Source organism: Trachymyrmex cornetzi, unplaced genomic scaffold (assembly GCF_001594075.2).
Source record: "Trachymyrmex cornetzi isolate Tcor2-1 unplaced genomic scaffold, Tcor1.1 scaffold147, whole genome shotgun sequence".
Classification (NCBI taxonomy): Eukaryota; Metazoa; Arthropoda; class Insecta; order Hymenoptera; family Formicidae; genus Trachymyrmex; species Trachymyrmex cornetzi.
Window position 1 is genome coordinate 2,084,105 of NW_017296059.1, and position 21,009 is coordinate 2,105,113.

At 34.9% G+C, this 21,009-nt stretch overlaps 1 protein-coding gene across 1 annotated transcript in view; it reads right to left on the reverse strand.

The window, feature by feature from the left end:
• Positions 1 to 21,009, reverse strand: part of LOC108757626 (basement membrane-specific heparan sulfate proteoglycan core protein) — a 235,045-nt gene that overhangs the window by 87,167 nt on the left and 126,869 nt on the right. The window contains exons 6-7 of the mRNA XM_018502094.1: positions 20,020 to 20,171; positions 314 to 437 (exon numbers count right to left, since the gene is read on the reverse strand). Of these exons, the coding sequence (XP_018357596.1) occupies positions 314 to 437; positions 20,020 to 20,171 (276 nt within the window). The remainder of the gene's footprint in view (positions 1 to 313; positions 438 to 20,019; positions 20,172 to 21,009) is intronic.

Consider the following 21,009-nt stretch of genomic DNA (forward strand, 5'->3'; position numbering starts at 1 on the left):
TATTTGAGTAAAAAATTATTCAAGATCAATATTTTGCAATTCTTAGTAATTAATATCTTGTTAACTATTGCTGACACCTCAAAATAGTACAGGACTTTTTGATTCAGTATAGGCTGTTCTACCCACGTATGACAAAAAATGCGGTAGTCGCCAAACACCCTGTATATGTACCTGACAACATTTATATGTATAGTCCAGTGATATACGTATACATATCTGGTTGCAGCGGGAACATTATTCGTATCGTGACGCAGCCACGTTTTGCGAATGCGCGAGTCACCATATTATCAACCATTATTCGACCCGTACTTACAGTGCACTTTCAGCTTCCATCGGTCCTCGATACTGGCATCCGGCAGCTTCGGATTCTCGGCACGACACACCAGAAACTTTCCCTCGTCCTCCACCGTCGGCGTGAATTGCAGACTCACGCCATCCTGCAATTGCGAATAGTAGTCATTCGTCTTTGCTCCTTGCTCGGGATACTGATTTATCAGAAGTTCTAGAGAACCTTGCTTCGCGCCCTTTAAATGGATCTCAACACGGCTGAAATTTTCAGTAATTCTTTTTACATTGATCGCTATTGGTTAATCGTTATTAATCGTTACTGGAGTATAAATTCGGATATATCTATGTTAGATATGCAATGTGAGAAAATATAAAATTATAATATAATTATATCGCACGCTTACTCGTATCTATTAATAATAATAATTTGAAGTAAAACAAGTTTAGAAATATTAGAGATATTAGATATATGAATGTAATTCCTATTCTAAAAAAAATACTGGATAATTATTAATTCTTTAACGCGTCATGTTGTAATAATTATAACCATAATAAATCATAATGAAAATATAACTTTTATAACTTATAATATCGAATTTTATGTCACAATTTCAATTATTCTATCACACTGATTTATGTCTGTTTCGCATTTGAAACATCGTCGTTTTTGCTGATATTATCTTATTATGGAGATTACAGTCGGGACGAATTGCAACACAAGCGTCAAAAATAAACAATTTCATAACGTTCCTGTGTTGTATTTCAATTTTGCCCCTCTCCTGTTTCTCTCCCTCTCTCTCTCTCACCCCCTCTCTTTCCCCTTCCGCAAAGGGAAAATTGCGGTCGCGCCGCATTTTTTGTTTTATCGTCTCACATAACTAGCAGCTCGCGCTGTTTACGAGACTTTAAACGCGGCGCCGAACAGACCAGCAAAGCGTACGTTTTATCGTAACAGCGAGACCGTACATTTTTCAAACGCGAACAATGGACGCGTGAAATGTTAAAATAAATACGTGCGTTTTCGTTTCCAGAAATGTGTGACCGTATTTGCTCTTGTGCACGGTCGCGGTCGCGCTCGCGAAAATCCCAGAGTCGAAAAGTTACGGGGATATAGCGCCGCTTAAGTATTATTATTTTCGAGGCTTTTTCACCTACAAGTTACATTCGGGGTCACCGCATACATCATCCGCGATCTTTATATATTTTTTTTACAACTCGATTCCCTTGAATTTTATGACGATCTTTTTATCGTTTATACACATGGCTCCATCAGAAACGTTCCTCTTCGAGAGCTCATGAAATCGATAGCGGGGCATTTGATGATTAGGATTCCGTCGGAAGATGGAAAGCAGGGAAATAAGTGCGATTCATGCACGACAGAAATGCGACATGATGATTTTTGGCCACGTTAAAATTGATTTAACGCAAATTGCGAAACTGCACTGAATTCCGGTGGCTAAACGCGACTGTTCCAGGTATTAATCTTCGTCCCATAAAATTTCCATGACAATCGAATCGTTACCACGAGGGAGTTCGCGTAATGCTTTCTTAACTCGCACGGATTTTCCTGCCGAGGTAGGAGAGCCGAGCTAGCGAATACCCGATTTTTCCCATCGAGAAAAATCGACTACGTCATTGCATTAATGACGCTCCATCGATCCCGATTCCCAGATGAAATTTTCACTCTCATCGCGTAGGAAAAGAAACGCGCTCTTCCAACCAATTTTATTTCTCAATTTATACGTCACGATCGAATTTTTTTACGAGCTGTAAATTATTTATTAATGATATTATTATTAAAGCACGTCCTCGATATTACTATCCTCGATATTACTATTGTCATTATGTAAAAGCAATTTCGTAATTAATCTTATGCAGCGTACATTAATCTTACATAATTATATTATACGCAATTCGGTAAATTAGAATGCATTAAATTATATATTTAAATTAGACCACTACCTACTGCTATGTGTTAATTTAAATGTATCCCGAATTGCAAAACCAATGCAATTAATAGAAATAAATGCAAACAATGTGCTCTGTGAGCGGAAATTGCAATTTCCGCAAAAATTTATAAGTAATCATGATTACTCATAAATTTTTAATAATCGCGGAAATTTTGTCATTACTTGCACGTAGAGGAAAATTTCCTCCGTATTATTTCTCTATTCTTAAACTTTGAGATTAAGGCTTCAATAAAATCATCGATAAAAACTTCAAAAAATTTGGTTATAAAGTTGACAACCGTTACGACTGTTTTTATACACGAAACTATCATTCTATTAAAAAAAAATCTTCAATACAGCGAAATCGATATTGCTGTACCTTATAATTACTGTGTCTCGTCGCGAGAAAAGAATGACAAGAGTGCGGACCGCGTCGTGAGGTATCTCACCGTTTTTTGAAATGCCGCATCTCAATTTTAAATATCCTATCGGCGTACGCTGGATGGAAGCGGCCGGGTCGAACGAAAAACGAGATACACGGCGCTGTATCCAGAGAAACGCATTCTCCCGAGAACGCGCTCTCTCGCGGAATTTATGGCGACGCCGCCTAAAATTTCGGTACCGTTACTCATGTAGATTCGCGGGTGGAAAATATGCGCGGATACGGACCATGTGTATGGCTTCGTGTGTGTATAATATCTGTGTGGGTGTACGCGTATAACCACTCGTCGTTTTCTCGTCGCACCGCCCTGCACATCAAATTCCAACCCTCTTGGTATTTTCCGTTTTCCTACGTTCTTTTCTTGTCTTCTTCTTCGCTTTTTTATCTACTTCTTTTACGTTGATGTCGCGCTTACTGCTTCCCGCGCAAGCTGGTCGAAAATAATAGCGGGAGAATAAAAACGAGAGTAAAAAAAAGAAGGCAAGACTCGGTGAGCTCCGGGAAAAATTAAAATCAAATCCCCGACGAGCAGGTGGCTGATCTCGGCTGTGTACCGACCACCGTTCTCGAAATTCAAAAAAATTTCAACCGGAGTTTACTGGCGAAAATTCCGACAATATCTTAACCAGCGGTGTGGAATTTTCGAAATTCTGGTTTGCATGGTCGGATTACGCTGCTGTGCATCCCATGCATTCTGGTAAGATTATGCGTTTAATTAGAGGCGACTTTCAAGACGGCTATTTAGATAATATCCACGTATAATGTATACATAAAATAATAGATATAAAAATAATTTAAAAAATAAGCAAATAATACAAGAATAAAATTACATTTGTTTAAACATTAAATCAGTCTGCAAATATTTATAACGAATTTTGAAATAAAATTAATTAAATGTATATTCCTTTATTGTTAAGTTTGTTTCCAATTGATAATTTTATTACTAAATTATAAATATTAATCGAGTTCTCAAAATTAAAAAATACAATAAAAAATGTGGACAATAAAAGCATATGAACAGCGCGGTTATTGATACGCCAATTACTATATAATTAACAAAAAATGTCTACATAGGATATAAATGTACAATAATTATCTGTACCATATTATTCGTAGGAATTCATGACATTTTTTGTTAATTATATAGTAATTGGCGTACTAATAACCGCGCTGTGTATATGCTCTTATTGTCCACATTTTTTATTGTATTTGACAATTTTATTTTATGCATGTCAAAGAAATTAAAGACATCAAATGTGTCTATATAAATTTGCATAAAATAAGACTTCAATTATAGACAAATTCATTAATTCCACTTATTCATTAAAATCGTTACTATTTACATGCCTAAGAAAATAAACTGGAATTTTGACAGGATATCCCATCCATTTGCAAAACGTAATTGTACGTTACGTTCTAGGTAAGACGCAATTTGCGTAGTGCATTCCACCCCTTTGTGCAACGCCACTGTTACGATCCCCGTGAAAGGGCTGGGATTAACTTCTTCTTACCTTCGTGATGGAGACACGGGCGAAAGGAAGAGCTATAGATACAGAAAGCCCTTCCATCTTTCTATGTACATACACACGGCGCAAATGTGTACACACACCAACATTTGTGTACAGACAAAACCACACAGCACGGATCTGCTCGCCCGGAAACTCGCCTGTGTCTTTAGTTAGCCGGTATATTCGTTCCTCGAACAAGAAAGGTTTCCACAAGGCTTTACGCTGCACATGTTAAATACATTTGTGCGGTATCACGCGGTTAACGATGTTCTACCGTCATGGAGTCATCCGTTAGTTAGCCAGCTTAAAAAGCAAATGAAATTCCATTGTAGACCGGCAGCTCTCTATATAAATAAAATTACCATCTACTATCGACCGGAAAAAAAAATAAAATATCGAAAAAAAAAAAATTAAAATATTCACTATAATATAAGGTCAACGTAAATTGAAAGTTCTCAAGCTAAAAAAATTGTGGCAAAATTCCAATAATGCGACGCGAATAGGAATGCTTTTGGAAATCTCAGTATCTTTAAGATGATATCTCTATCACATTTCTCTCTTACAAAAATAAATGCCATATAGAGATGATTATATTCTCGTATTTCCTATCTTAGTATAAAGGAATGCGCATTTTATTCGCAAGGTGAATGTTCGTCGCTCATTCTATTCGCACGGGAGCTTCCAAGAAATGAAATAAATCCATGTCATTTCTTTATGTTACGTTCTTTTTTCTTCGTATCCATCTGCCGCTAAAAGCGAACGAACATGATGTAGGGTAGCACGTGTGCACATCAGCGAGTCTCGCTCATCTTCTGACCGAAGCAATAGGAGTAATATCCCTTGGACCGAATCAGACTTGCGATGAGATAGATAGCTGCTGGCATCGAAAGCCTTTCAGCTTATTGCTGTCACAAGCAGCCGCAAACGTTGAAGCACGTAAATGCGGCTTAGTGCCATAGTGGTATGGACTCGATAAAATTTAGTAGCTGATGTTGCCAGTGGAAAAGTCGTCCATCGCCTCGCACGGAGCAAAACTCTAGAATGCTATCGCTATTCAGTAATATAGTATCGCTATCAATTTTATGAAAAAATTTTGATTTAAAAAAACGTATTTTTTACGTGTGAGGAGAAATAGGCTACTTTTAACTAATTCACATAAAAAGTTTAATGCATTTTACATTTTTAATGATAAAATATTTGTTTATATTTATATTTACTTAAAATATAAATGTAAATGTAATAACTTAAAACTTTGTAAACACGAATAAATAAATTATTACCTTAAAAGGAAAGAAAGAATGAGCGATATATATATATATATGATACGATAATTTTATATTATACTCAATCTTTAAATGATACGAATGTCTAGTTAGATGTGTGTCTTCTTATAACATTTAAATAAAATATATAATAATAATACATAATACAATAATAACAAATTATAACAAAATAATAACACAAAACTGCATAAAAATTAAAATCACGCTGTTTGTTATAATACTGACCATCAGGAAGTGCAAATTAATGCATACAGATAGAATTTTTAAAAGCTCTTCTTCGCTTGTTCTAGCTTTTAGCATTGCAAATTAAACCTTCTAATGATCATTGAAGGTATAACTTAGTGCTCAATGGCCTCGCTCACTTATACGTAAAATTTACGTATTGATAGCATTCTGTAGAGTTAAAAGCGTGGTGAGATCGTAACGAGAAAACTTTACTTTCATTACTCTTATTTATTGCCAAGCAATTAAATTATTATAGGAAACGAAAAATTTAATACGCTTGTTTGATTTCGGAAATATATATATGTTGTGTTAATTATTTTTTGATAATAATTTATTCGTATAGAACTCGATCGGAATAACTCAGAACTATCGCCAAAAGTGCTGAAAATAATCGGTATAAAACGACACATTTCCGCCAAGTGACGTGATAGTAGCTATATAGTTAAAATTGTTTAAAAAATGTTTATTAGGAGGAACAACCTTTGATAATAATTTATTCGTATAAAACTCGAGCGGAACATGTCAGAACTATTGTCAAAAATGCCCAAAATTATTGGGTCGACAGGTTCCCGTGAAGTTTGAATATTCTAACCTGTGTAAAAATTATTAATTGTTGGAATTTTGTCCTAAAAACGTCATATAATAATCAATCTAGCTTAAAAGAAACGGGAACGCTTGACAGATGTAATATTCGATGGCATCTTTAGAGGAAGTTATGCCGTGCTAGAACGTGAAGGCAAATTTCTTGAAGTGAAATCTCACTCCAAAAGAGTTAAAGTATTGCCACTATTGAAAAAGAGTGAAAAACTTGCACTCTCAAATAAAAGTGGCAGATTTTCACTTTTTGTTGGAATGAGATTAATTCCAAAGAAAAGAAATCTCATTCCTTTTTTGGAGTGAATTTCACTCCAAATGTGTGAAATCTCATTTAAAAAAAAGTGAAAATCTACCACTTTTATGTAAGAATGCAAATTTTTCACCTCTTTTTAATAATGGCAATATTTTAATTTTAAGTGAGATTTCACTCCAAAAAATTTAGAGGATACATATATTTGATAGTTCAATAAAATTCTTTTCGAATCTGTATTTAAATAGATATCTGTAGCTAAAATAGATACCAACTTTAACAAAATCGTTCTTTCCGTGTGCATATTGTAATATTTTTGAATAAATTAATTAGTAACACACACACATCGAAAAAAGAAATATTTCACTACCTCTCTTTAAAGTCTTTGATTCGTAATCCTATTGATACAAAATTATCGGAAGATCAAAGAGATTTTTTTCAGATCTGTATACAAATGCATTCAGCATGCGTGTAAAAAGAATAAATCCGTCAAACAAGCATTCTCTTTGAAATCTCTTTGAACCTAAAAAACAAAAGAGAGAGTCCAGTTTCCTTCATATAAATGCCATTTGATTTAAGCTGCTATCATTTAACATAATTCGTTTCCGCAATACCATTCAAGTATTCGCAATTAGATACGCCTGCTGGAAACTTTTAGCAGAAAGCTCGCGTAATAAATTTTACTGCGCGCAAATCGCACGACGCTCGCTTTCATTCCACGTACTTTCCTTGTCAAATAAGCTACGCGCGGAATGAGCTTTTAATTGTAAAACGTAGCAACGGGTATTTCACCTCTTGTTCATGAGCGATTTTTGACACATCCAAAAGCGTTGAGTTTTCAAGAGAGATGAGGTTTTTCATTCGCGCGTAAACGTGCACGCACACTGCCATTATTTTATTCCTACAATATCTCGCCATAGCCCGTCGTATTATTTTTATTGCACTTGTCTCGGACCATTTTTCGAATCTGCTCGCACATCATGATGCGGTGCACTATTACGATAATTGTATTTCTGATAAATTCCTCTTGCTCTTTGCGCGACGAATCATGATCAAATTCCACGTATAATAACGCAGTACTGAAATTATTTATGCGGCCGATTAATTTCTCATGATCGTCATCATTGTCGCGTAAAATTGCACGGTCGAAACAAAAGCTTTTGCGCTTCTCGCGAATAAATGAGGAGCATACTGTTGGAATGAATGGAATTTATCGAGTTATGTGAACTGTATTAGAAATCAAATAAATCTAAATTATTGATGTAAAAGTGTGATCAATATGTAATAATCTGGTATCTTGTCGAAATGAACAGAAATATAACTGAAAAACACCATAATGACAATATTTTTACTCCTATCAAATATGTATGTACGTGTGCACGATACATCGAGTAGTGCTTTCGTATATCCACAACATCCTTAATGGATCCAGTGAAAAAAGAGAGGACAAAATTTTTTGCAAATATGAACGTGAACTGAAAAAGTGCAACAGAAATTGCAAGGAATATTGAATTTTGTATTTTTTGTTGTCAAGTCGAATAACGAGACTGACGACATTCCGAAAGCGGCTGTGAAACGCTGACAATGAGAAATTTCCGGCCGGTCGAAAAATAATAATTCACCGCGTGCCGCGCGGGCGTAAATGGAACTTTCGTTTCGTGACGCATATTTCTCGTCGTGCGAGATACCGCGCGGCATATTTCCGTCGGCGAGCGTGATAAAACTGTGAGTCTAATAACTCGCGGTGATAAAATTCGTCGACTAAATAACGCGCGAAACTGTGACAAATTAATGTCCGAGATGCCCATCTGCTGGAAATTATTTCGGAGAAAATTGGTCCTGTTCGAAATTAAATCCGAATCATTTCAATTTCTTATATTATAAATATACCTTCAATAAATATTTATATAATAATTAAATCTATACTAATTAAATCTATATAAATATATGTATATTTTTATATTTCTGCTGATGTCGTTTTCATTTTTCCTACTTATTTCTTTCAGTTTTCAGAAATTAGTTTTAATCTTTAAATAGGTAGGTTTAAGAAGACGCAAGTTGGTAGATGGGGTAATTAAAACGTCCCCTAAAACTTTAGATACTTTATATTTCTAAATATAAATCTAAAAATAATTTTGCTAAATATAAATCTAAAAATAATTAAAATAATTTTAACAAGAAGGGAAAGAAAACCTTTAACGATCAAGCTGGATCTTAAGTGCTTAAATAATACTATGTAAATTTATATCCTACCTATATGTAGTCACTTAAATTGCATAAAATAATTATGTAGGACACTCAAGCTAATTGCTAAAATGTCCAAACTTTTTGCAGCATTGTTTATTATGCTTGAGATTCCTACGTAATTATTTTGATCGTCCAATAAAATTATTTTCAGATTTGTATCTATAAGCTAAATTTTTAGATACTTCAGCAAAATTGATCTTCCTCTGTAGTATATTACATTAGTTACATTTATCTTAATTATACCCCCATGAGATGCATGAATGTGTAAAAATAATGAACTCTAAGACTTTTAGGCATTTGAGCAATATTTTTTAATTTCCTTTTGTAAAACAAGGTTTTAAAAGAAAAATATACCTGGGGTGCGCTGTGGCATTCCACCTATCCACTTAAAGATTAATAAGCAAACTTTTATACGACAGAACATCGTCACATAAACATTAATAGTTTATAATCTTCTATACAGCTAAATAAAAACAGTACGTCCGAGATATTCCGAATATAATTAAGGGAAGTTTGAGACGGATTATATGGAACACCCCATGTTTTTCTCACATTACGCGCTCATATTCAACATTCCGTAAAAATAATATAGCTGAGAGATCATCACATTTTGCGTACCGTCTATGCTGTTATGTATTACTATTCCTTAATCCAGCAACGTACCTCGGGCGAGCGCGAAGACCGTCTTATGGTCCAGTGATGTTTCAACAGCGAATAAAAAAGATGAAGGTACTGGAGTTTACGTAAATTCATTTGCACGGTGGAGGCTTTCATGTAACGAGATGTATGCCAGAATTTACTTTAGGACGTCTTTTTACTTTGTAAGATGTAACCTACAAACGCGATTACATAAGTCGTTTGCAGCTGCTTCAATGTTAAACCGAGTTCCACCCTTGGCTTACATTCATTTAAAGTTAACGACTAGTAACGACTTCCATGTAAGTAACTTTTTCAGCTATCTCTTCTCTTCAATATTTTAAATAATCTTTGAAATTCAGAAATATTCTTCAGGTCTATTTCAAGCGCGGTTCAATAAAATTTTAATTCACGGACTAATCGCCATAAATATTATATTTTCAGAAATGGAAAATTATGACGCATTAAATATTCGTCAGGGAAGTTGGCAAATAAGGAAGATGGGAAAAGATCTGACTTCTAGAAACCCCCAATCTTTCATACATTTTTTATGACGTAGCTGCAAAGGACCTTTTTCTACCCGATAGCGTATTTAATAGATGTGTGACACGTTTATCCCCGAGCAAGTTACATAGAAATCGAGTGCATGCTTGTAGGCGTGAGAAACGTTTTAAGGTTAATTTATATTCACTGGTTGTATAAGTAACGCGATAAGATTATACCTTGTCACGGAAAAGGTATTATCCACTGTCGCACACTTTATATGTAAGACAAAATTGATTCTTAATTGATTCTTAAGATTCTTAAGAAATTAATTTTTAATTTCTGACAATATTACATTATTGAAAAAGAGATAGATAAAAATATATGTTGTGTAAACAATAATTTCAAATAAACATGTGGATATATCCAATAAAAGAGAATCAATTTTGTAATTTATACAACAAAATTATTCATAATTGTGTTTGATATACAATTATAACATTTCGAACAAAGACTATTACATATTTTACGAAATTTAAGCGAATATTGTAATGTCATGTATCAATATAATATAAATCGATTTTTATTAACTTCTATTTTCTTTATTAGATTTTTTGTCTTCTCTTAAGTGCTGGCATGCGTCAGGATGCTGCATCGAGGCGTCGGCTATTATTGTCGCGCTATCGCTGTTACTCTCGTTGCCACCATTTCTCTCGTGGATGGCCAAACACGCGCAGGGGTGGTTGCCCGCGAGGGCTCTTTCCCTAGACTAATGGATTCCACGAATTAGGTGTCGCCATCCGAGCCATCGCCGTCGCCGTCGCCATCAAGACGACGGCGATGCCTTAACCCGAGAGAACCGGCGATGTCTGATTAAACACAGAGCAATTCCCTTAAAACGGTGCGCTAGTGCTGGGCTATCAACCTCGAAGAGAGAGAGGAAGAAAGAGGGGGAGGGAGAGAGGGGGGGAGGGGAGGGGGTAGAGCGCAGCTCCATGTTTATCCATTTTATTCGGATCGATCCAGCATCTCCCGCGAGAGTCGTTTGGTCGCGCAAGAGTGCCTCGATTAATGGAATATCCTCTTTGTACGCTTTTCCAATAATCGATTAACGAGCAAAGAATTTCATGTTTCCTTTCTATAACGTGTCTTTCCATAACAGTCTCTAACAAGACAAGTTCGCGCTCAGCGAATGCGATATTTTAATGAGATCCGAGTCAAATTAAAATAAGCTTATAAGAAAGGTCCAATGAACGTAGATGAATCAGATGATTAGATTTTATCAATACTACGTTGTGAAATATCTAAGAATTATTCTGTACATGCACAATAAATTGATATTAATTCTCATGCGCAATGTACACTGTCACACTATTAGATATCAAAAGTGCATTGGTCCAAGTCTTTGAGTTGAACAATATTTTGTTATTTTTAATTTCCATGTATGCCAAAATGTAAATCAATTCCTGTGGTTGGTTTCAGAGTAAACAATATTCATATTAACGTATGCATTTAATAAATAATAAACTCGAAGCAAATTTAATACATTTTCTTGAATTAAATTATTTAAATCCACTGTTTTATTAGTTAAATTAACGACATATTGAGCAGCGACAACCTATAGAAATAATTAAAGATAATTTAAATTGAATATAATTTGATATTGTGAATACAACTGCGTATTTTTCTTCTCGAGTTTGTTTTCCACGGTATTTTCGACAAAGATTCACAAAAAATGATTCCTGAATTAACCAAGTCCTATGTATATTCGAAATTGATTGCAACGACATCAGTAACATTCATCGCACATCTAATCACAATTAAATTTGGAGGAGGGGGTGTGGACGCGATGTGGACAAATATTTCTATAGCCAATCGTGATCCCCATTCGCCGTCATTAATTACCCAAAACACACGGTTGTCCCAACCAGTGATCGAACGCGTGTTGACAAACATGTTTAGCAAACGCACACAAATGCCACACGCAATTCATGCGGGCCGATTTTCGAGGCTACACTTCCTCGAGCATCATTATACATTCGTCGGCGACGATTATTGATGACACCGATGCCGATCAATCCAACGCTCCCAGATGGCTCGCGATTGCAATTACACGGACGCGCCGATAAATTATTATCAAGCTGTCTGTCACCCCCATGAAACTATTAATTCAGTCGCGCTGGTGCATCGACGCGCCGATAAATTATCACGACCGGCCGCTCATGCATCTCCCCGCCACGTATACATGCGTCTGCCTCTTCTTTTTTATGTACATATTTTCTTTCAGCAATATTCGCGGCGTTATTTAACGACCGGCAGTTTAATGAAAATTTTCCCGGTCGGAACGCGGCATTCATCGCGCCGACAAGATTCTGACATGGCCGATGATTTATTTGTTTCGACAACACGGTTGTGGCTTTTCGATGCAATCACCCGGTACAACGTCAAAATGTTTCGATAGATTCACGGACATTCGCGATATCCTGCTTTGGATACCGAGTATCTTCCGTGTCAATAATTTTATCACATTATATCGAAATCTGAAAGATAAAAAATTTTGGTGAAATAATTTTGAAATCATCTGCCTATTTTTGTAAACGTACGTTAATTTCTCTATCGATTTTTGTAATTAATTTGTGTGTGGCATAAACTTTTTTTCTGTATTTTATATAAATTTCTGTATTTTATATAAATCAATAGATATTAAAAAATTATAAAATAATGATAGCCATATTATTTAATAGTGAATGAGAAAAAAACACTATCTGTGAAATAAGTAGATTATGTTTTTATCACGTGCAGCTTTTGTTATTGAGTTTTTTCCTAAACAATTTTAATTAATTTCCAGATTGTTTTGAAACAATATTCAAACAAAGAGCAACTAAATTACTAAAAATTACAACGATCGCTAAAAATTTTCTGTAATTATAATGCTCTTTTAACGGAAATAATTTAAAAGCACACAAATATCTATGCTACAATTGTACATGTAGTCGCTTTGTCCCGAATCCGTTCTCGGGATTAACAGACTCGATTCTGTTATGCGAATGCTCGTGTTCATGGGTTTTCGTGCTGATTTCATTAAAGTAAGACCGGTCGACTCTTTTTTTACACGAGATCGGTACATCGGCTATTCTGCATTGAAATAACATTCTCGTTTTAATTAAAGTAGTTTGAACAGAACATGCTGATATACTGTATTATCCTCCAATTTAGGTATTAAAAGCTAGCCTGGAGGAACTGTATTAAAACGTTAAACGAATTTTTTCCAATTCGATTCTAATTTATAGACTTTATCAAATTTTAAATAAAATTTTACCGAATTTTACAAATATTGATTAAAAAACGAGATTTAATCCAGGAAAGAAGTCTTGGGAATGATGAGTTTCCGCTGCAACTTCCAAACGAAAATCAACTTTGAATTCATCAAACTGTGATAGTTGTAAATTTGCAGAATACGTGTGGGGTATTCTGTATACATTCTATCACTCTCTGAAGGCTTCTAGTAGAAGTCTTCATAAAAGATCTCTCGGTTCATCGTTCGTCTGCGTAAATATACTCTTCGTTTTTCTGCCGACAAAATCGAGAAGAAAATACGTTTCGGCTCGCGTACGGAAAATCCAACCCTTCTCACATAGAAGGCTCTCACGAGTGTTTTGTTATAAAGATGTTTCTGATATTTTCAATAAGACTTTTTCTTATATTATCTTAAGAAAATAAAGAACGGAGAACGGTGAAGATTCTCTTATAAAAGAAAAAAATCCTGTCGCTTGCAACCTCTGAACACTATATCTTTTATATTAAAACAAATATCATCTCACTTAATCGTAGAATGTCATTGAGTAATAGTATTGCTATTGACACGTAAATTTTATGTAGGACAAAATAGGCTGTTCTTAATTAACATTTTTTATACACTTTAAACTTTTAACGACAAATATTTATAAAAAAAAAAAAAAAAAAAAAAAAAAAAAAAAAAAAAAAAAAAAAAAAAAAAAAAAAAAAAAGTAATAATAAAAAAAATAAAAAAAAAAAAAAAAAAAAAAAAAAAAAAAAAAAAAAAAAAAAAAAAAAAAAAAAAAAAAAAAAAAAAAAAAAAATTAGAGATTTTCATAAACACAAATAAGCTAATTATTAACTTAAAACGAAAAAAAGAAGCACACATTAAATTCAATCTTGAAATGACTAGGTATGTGATTTATATATGTGGACTAGGTATGTAATCCAATTGACTGAAGAGACATAGTTTAGCGCTCATTAACATTGCTCACTTAAAATTTACATATCGATAGCATTTTAGGATTAAATTTAAAAAATTGCAAAAAATTATTAGATATAAGTTAATCAGACATTGGATTCTTATGCATAATTGCATATTTTTTGGAAAGATTAGAAAGTAAAACCAAAAAATGAAAATGCCTTATTGAAAATCATTTAAAAAGTGCATATTTATTTGTGCATGTTGTGTATATTTGCATATTTGATGTATATTTTAATCTTTTATTTGTATAAAAAATCCGACGTCTATAGATTATCAACTATATTGTTGCCAATTATACGTCGAGGTAAAGTAATCGCTTATTGATTCTCGAAAATGCGCGAAGCCAAGTCATCCGCTAAATCGCAGAGAGAATATCTGCGAGATATTTTTTCGCTATAATATCCCGCGGGAAAAGGATCAAATATGTTAGGACTTTACCTGTCCCAACGATTAGAGGGAAGACGAACTGGATTTATAAAAAGACTACCGATTTCTTTCGTGCCCCCGGTCTGGCCAACATACAAGAAATTTTCTCTGTGATTATCCGCCTTTGTTTCATCCCCCGAGGATTTCGTCGACTGTTATCTGATATCCGGGACGATCTCCTTTAAGGGATGCTTTAAAGAACGAGCTTGGCAACGAGTTCGAAATGGATGTTATAAAGGAATGTTCGAACGCGCACAGTTCTTTGAATCCTTACACAAGGATATCTCTTGCAGTAAAAATTACTATCGAAATTACGATCTGCCACGTATAGAATTCAACGCGTGAACATTATACATGAAGCGAACTCAGGCATGGAGTAATTCGAGTATTTGTGAACGAAAAAAGTGAGGAAGATTAAAAAAATTCAATCAAATAATGGAAAAATCGTCAAACATGATTCATGTGGTGCTAATAACGTATAATTAGACAAACGGTGGTTTTCTCATAGTACGTTTCTGTGCTTAATCTCTACCTATAATAAGGAACTTTTAGTGCTTTTTCATTCGTGAAGCCCTTCGACGCGCATGGACGAACATACGTCTTTCGGAAGTAATTGAACCTGAAATTAGTGCGGGATCGTAAGAGTGAATTGCGACCGAATGGAATTGCTACTATCCGTGTTTCAGTAGCTCAGAGAGGTATCGAGGCTTTGATGAAGTTTATCTCGATTTCGATCAAACGTAAAGAAAACGTTTTGATGTTCTGTGCATTTGGCACATACGTATTACATTTCAATATTAATAAAATCAGATTAATAATATATTAAACAGGTATTTCGATAATAAAAACATAATACTGAATATTATAATACTTCGGAACAATAATGATAATAGCATATTAATGTTCATTCCATAACGTATGCAACGAACAAATGAAATATGCATTTCATGCATGATGCAGGATTCTTTGTCCACGATCAATCCATTGATCGACTCGCACTTGCTAGCTCCAGCCGCATCGGATTAAATTCTCCCTTCAAAGGGAAGCAAATCGGTATAGATTTTTATTCCGATCCCCCGAGAGTGGCTTGAAGTTATGCCAGCCGACGCGAAAAACGATCTCCACGATAATACGTAAGACAGAACACGTCGAGAATTACGATCCGCTCTGTCGTTGGCACGCTACCACGCCTGCCGCATCGTCGAGTAGGTATTTTTTTCCAGAGCCATTCCTCTTTATGCGGGAATTTTTCTCCGACGCAGTCGCTGTCCAACGCATTTCTCACGATTCTCGATCCTGCCTTAGCTGTGCGAACGCGTGACAATGTAAAATCAATAACGGGAATTTGAGAGAACGCTCACTGACTTTATTTCGGTGAAATTTGCGGCTCTTTAACGCGGAAACAATTTAGAACGCGCTCGCCAAAATGAAAAATTCTTTTCATTTTCTCCTCAGAGACGGTTTCTTTTAATACGAAGCGTCAGAAATCTGCACGTCATGATTTCGCAATTGTGGTACTATTATCAAGCTCATATAATAGGCCTGTTCCTTTTAGCTGAACTTCTTGTATGATTCATCTTTTCTCTTTTTCCTTCAATGTGAAGAGAAAAGGAGAAAAGATGAACCAAGTGCAAGTTCAGTTACAAAGAAGAAGCCTAATGTCAAAGTTGGGACGTGTAATGAGAAGAAGAGAGAAAAGTATTCCGGAAATAATCACCAACTGTGCGAGGTAATATCTCACGGAAGGATTTATCGTAATTATCTAGCGGACGGTTCCCCTGATTCAATTAATTATTAGACGGTCCGAGCAGGATATTACCGCGTCACGCCGCGGCAGAGATCATTTTCCGACCGAACATCATGTTGTTCCTTAACAGTTTGAAATTCGCCGTGGTTTTAGCGAGTAAAACTTTTGGATTCAATTTGCGACGTAAAAACCTACGGCGCGTATCCTTCGCTATACTTGCTCGGTAAGTAGCTTACGATGTCTCTTATTAATGGAAATCGATTATTTCCCGTTGTCGCCCGCAACGTGTTATTATTACAAGACTGGAGTAAGTGCCAGCGAAACTGTTGGCCGCTCCGATTTCCCGCAGTTATTTTGTTTCGGTGTATTATCGCAATAATGTAATATTATCGCGGCCGATAATATTATATTTCTCATAAAAATCAGATGTTGATATAGAAGAGTGAGAACATTTCAAAATCAGCAACTTTTCAGGAGAACGTTTTTAAATTGCTAAACTGGGATAACGTTTTAAGGAATTTTTAAGGAAAAATAGGGCATAACTCGAAATTTCTCGAGATGTTAGCACTGATAAAATTCCTTCATGATATCTAATTAAAAAAAATCTTCTATAAATATATAATCATTGTGCAAATTTGAGATCAAGGGACAAGCGATTTCTTTGTCTTCTGTAGCAGTAAATTGAGAATTACAAACGTATCATTTTTTCGACAAAAAAAAACAACATTTTTAGAACTAATTTCCTGTCATTAAAAAAATGATAATTTTTTAGTTATGTCACTTCTTTTATTAAACAAGCAATATTTTGATGTCCATTAAAAATAATTTTTTGTTTCAATGTCGTTTGTTACGTCATTAATTTACCATCATTTAGTATTAAAAATTATTGAGTTACAAATTCAGTATTCGCACGTTTGTAAACATGAATTTAAGATGCAAATAATAAAATACGGGTGTATTAAAGCATCCTTTAAACTATTAAAAAACAAATCGTATAAGATTATTTCAATTATCACGTACAGAATTTACGAGAAAAAGTTTTGATTGAAGCAAACATTGTTAGAGAACTTTTAATTACAAATTCCCGGAAAAGCTTTCACGAACGATCGACTGAGAATCGCTGACGTAAATGATACAGGCTTGTAGCCTCGAGGTGCAATTCCAAATTATCACGGGATGGATAAATATATAGTGAAGAAGGGGCGGGTCCAATCTCCCCTACTTAATCGTTCCGAAGAAACAATCTCGTCAGGTTCTCCATTCCACCGTGGTTCCATCGGAAATCCATTTATGTAGACATCGTCTTTCCGCCAGCGAAAGGAAGGAACAGCGAATTTTGTTGGTATAATGGTGGACGAGAGGCCTAATCTTTCCAGTAGCGTCATATAAAAGTTGAATGGGCTTTTTGTTATTGGGCTCGTTACACGCTTCTGATCTTACGAGCTTGCTAGCTGATCCACCTTCGAGCAAAGAGCCGCAATGACCTCGTTTCTTTCCGTATTCTCGCGCAAGACGACGTTGGAAAATCGCTGTTAGCGTTTCTTACGACAAGGCAAACGACTTAGAAAAATAAAGTCCGGCTTATTCCTTCCTTACGTCGTCTCGTAATGCAGATAAAATAAAATTACAACGATGTACGAAATAATGCAAACGGAGGAAATAGCAAGAATAAACAAATATTTCTAATTGATGCCATGATTATACGTGACAAATTGTTTCTCGCGCTTGCAGTTATAAATTAATTTGTTTTCTATTCTAACTATATATTTTCGGTGCCGCGTGCGAATGTAATTTTTCATGTGTACTCCCACCTGTACTTGTTCAAATATTTAAATAAAGACGAAATGCTTACATAATATTAGATTGAAACAAAAATTCATACCGCTATTTTATTTGCATCAGATCTACGCGTTTTATTTTAATTATCAATTATACCATTCAATAGAACAATGTTTTTTAATGAAGTTATAAGCAATCAAAGTCAAAATGCTTCTTTTATTTAATCCGGGAACTCAGTAACAAAAAATTTTATAGGGACATTTTTAAAAAACGATTTTGTAAAGAAACTTTTAAGCTTTAACGTTAAAAAGTCGAAAGTTTTCGCAAGATTTTTTTCGAGCACGTGACAAGCCTACAAAGTCAGAAGAAAATTTCCCATTTTGTCCAGCTCAATTTTTTATATGTAAAAATGACCAAACTTAAAAAATTTCAAAAGACATAGTGATCCTTCGAAAGTAGAGATTTTAAGCTTTAAAGCCTATTTTGTTAATTTTAATTTCGTTCATTTTTACAACTGCTTAAATTTTAAAGTTTATAACACTATGAACTTTTGTTCCAACCTAATACATCATAATATATTAATATAAAGTAGACGCTTTTAATATAAACATAAAGTAGACAACAAATATCTTCTCCCTTTCATCTTATATGTTTTAATTAACGAAGGAGTTTTCAAAACGGGAAGAAAGGAAGAAAGAAACAAAGAGAAAAAAGGAAGAAAGAAAAGACAAGAGAACTGGATGCAAGGATAGAAGAAGGACGGATTATCCATGGAGAAATTGCGCGAGATAAAGGTGAATTTATTTCCACGAGTTCCCCATTTACGTCGCGGGCGAAGGGCTTCTAGCAGTATTTCGTGTATCGAGACACTGTCATTTTTATTTTTACTTCGCTGCGGGCGAAGTGCGCAATGAAGAATCGATCCGCCGGAAGCAGTTCTCTGTCGTTTGTGAGAAGACAGACCGCCCGGCGCGCGACATCGTCTTCCGCCGACGTCATTATTTCCTGCGTTATTTCGAACTCGCTTTTCCTATTATTCCTCGTTTAATCACAGGAGAGACGGATTTTTCGCGCCACGTTGATTTTACAGGCGCCATGAACGAGCTCTCGTGATTGATATTGCAAAAGGATGTGTGTTATCGCAATCGACAGAGAGAGAAAGAGGGAGAGAAACTCTGCGATTTCCGATCCGTTCGTGCGGCGATTGCGGTGGCGATGGCGACGAATCGAAGATTTCAATTTCGAGACGTTGATAGAATGAATCGCGACGCGACAGTTATATAAAAGTAATACGGAGGACGAGGACTGAAATAGCACTCGCGAAAATTAAGATTTTGATTGGAATCTGAGTTATACGAAATAAAATAATAATAGCCTCCAAGTAAATTAACAATACTCTGAAATAACAATCCTTTTTTAATGAAAAAAATAGCGATAGCAATCTCCCTTCGCTTCGCACGTTCTTTCATCATGAACGCCTCTGTGTGTTTAAAGTAGCATGTTGATAAAACGAATCGCGTGTGCTCGTTACATAAAGTAACAAGAAAAACAAAATAAAATAGTTGTCACAAAAATACGTATTTCAATCAAGATCTATGATGCAAGATAATGGTGTTCCCCAATTGAATCAACAATGCTCTAAAACAACACTTTCATCGCCCGCGATAATTCGTTTGCCACGCCGTTGCGAAAACATTCGTGTTTAAATGAAGTGGTTCATTTCATTAGGATAACCAGATTAGCCGACGTAATAAAGCAGAGTGGATTTGTGTAATCGAGAAAACGTTTCTCGTAACTCGAAACAGCGGTTAAGTAGACGAGATGCAATTAAACTCGAAGCGGCACGTTTTTGCCCTGCGCAAACGCAAGGAGGAAAGAAAGATCTTAGCATCACTCACGTTTTTCTTCTGTCCCTTCAGCTGCTTCGAGGATTTCCACCAGGTCAGGACCGCCGGCGGCCTCGAACCGGTGCTCTGACATTTCACGTCATATGTCTTCCCTGCCGATAGGATCACCTCCTTCCCCAATATATCCACCTTGAGCGGTTTCACTGTAAGAACCAGTTTTTATGAATTTACTCGATATCGTCGAAATTAGTGTCAAAAATATGTAGAGAAAACAAAACTATAAAAAAAAAACTATTCAACAAAGCTCGCCAAACGTTCATTTTCATGCACGAAACTGATTAGTCTGTTTAGACAGACATTGTAAAATTTCCAAAAAAGACTTAGATACAATGAAGTACATATGTTAACCCAAGCTACAGTCTTTTCTTTGTATTCTTGATATACACACACGGATTTCTAGGATCCCATCCATATTTGTTACCGTAACTTTCATAAAAATGAAAAATTTCAATTAATCTTTTTTTCGATAAAAAATTGATTAAGGAATAAGTCCATTATATGTAAAAGTCGATAAAATTAGGGAGCTTTGGGATATACAGATTCAAAGAAAAGAAAAAGTTCAGAAACACTAAAAAATTTCGATTTAGCAAATTGCATGGGGACCCCAGAGTGTATAGCTAGGATTAAATATTGTAGTGAATAGAAGATTAATTTTTAAACAAAAATATAATACAATTAAGTGAATATGGCCTTTGTTGCTTAATTGTATTATATTTTTGTTCGAAATTTCAATCTTGAAAATTTCAATCAAAGAATTTGTAGCCAAGAAAAGTTCCGTGTAATAATCTTAAACTTTAAAAACTGGATTAAAATAGTTTTTATTTTCTTGTTTGTTTATTCAAATTTATGAATAACATTAACTTTCTCTCTCTCTCTCTCTCTCTCTCTCTATAATGTACTTTTTCTTCTCTTTTAATAATATACTTTTATTTGTACTGCTTTTTACTGTTGACATAAATAGAGCCTGCATACAGACTTTCT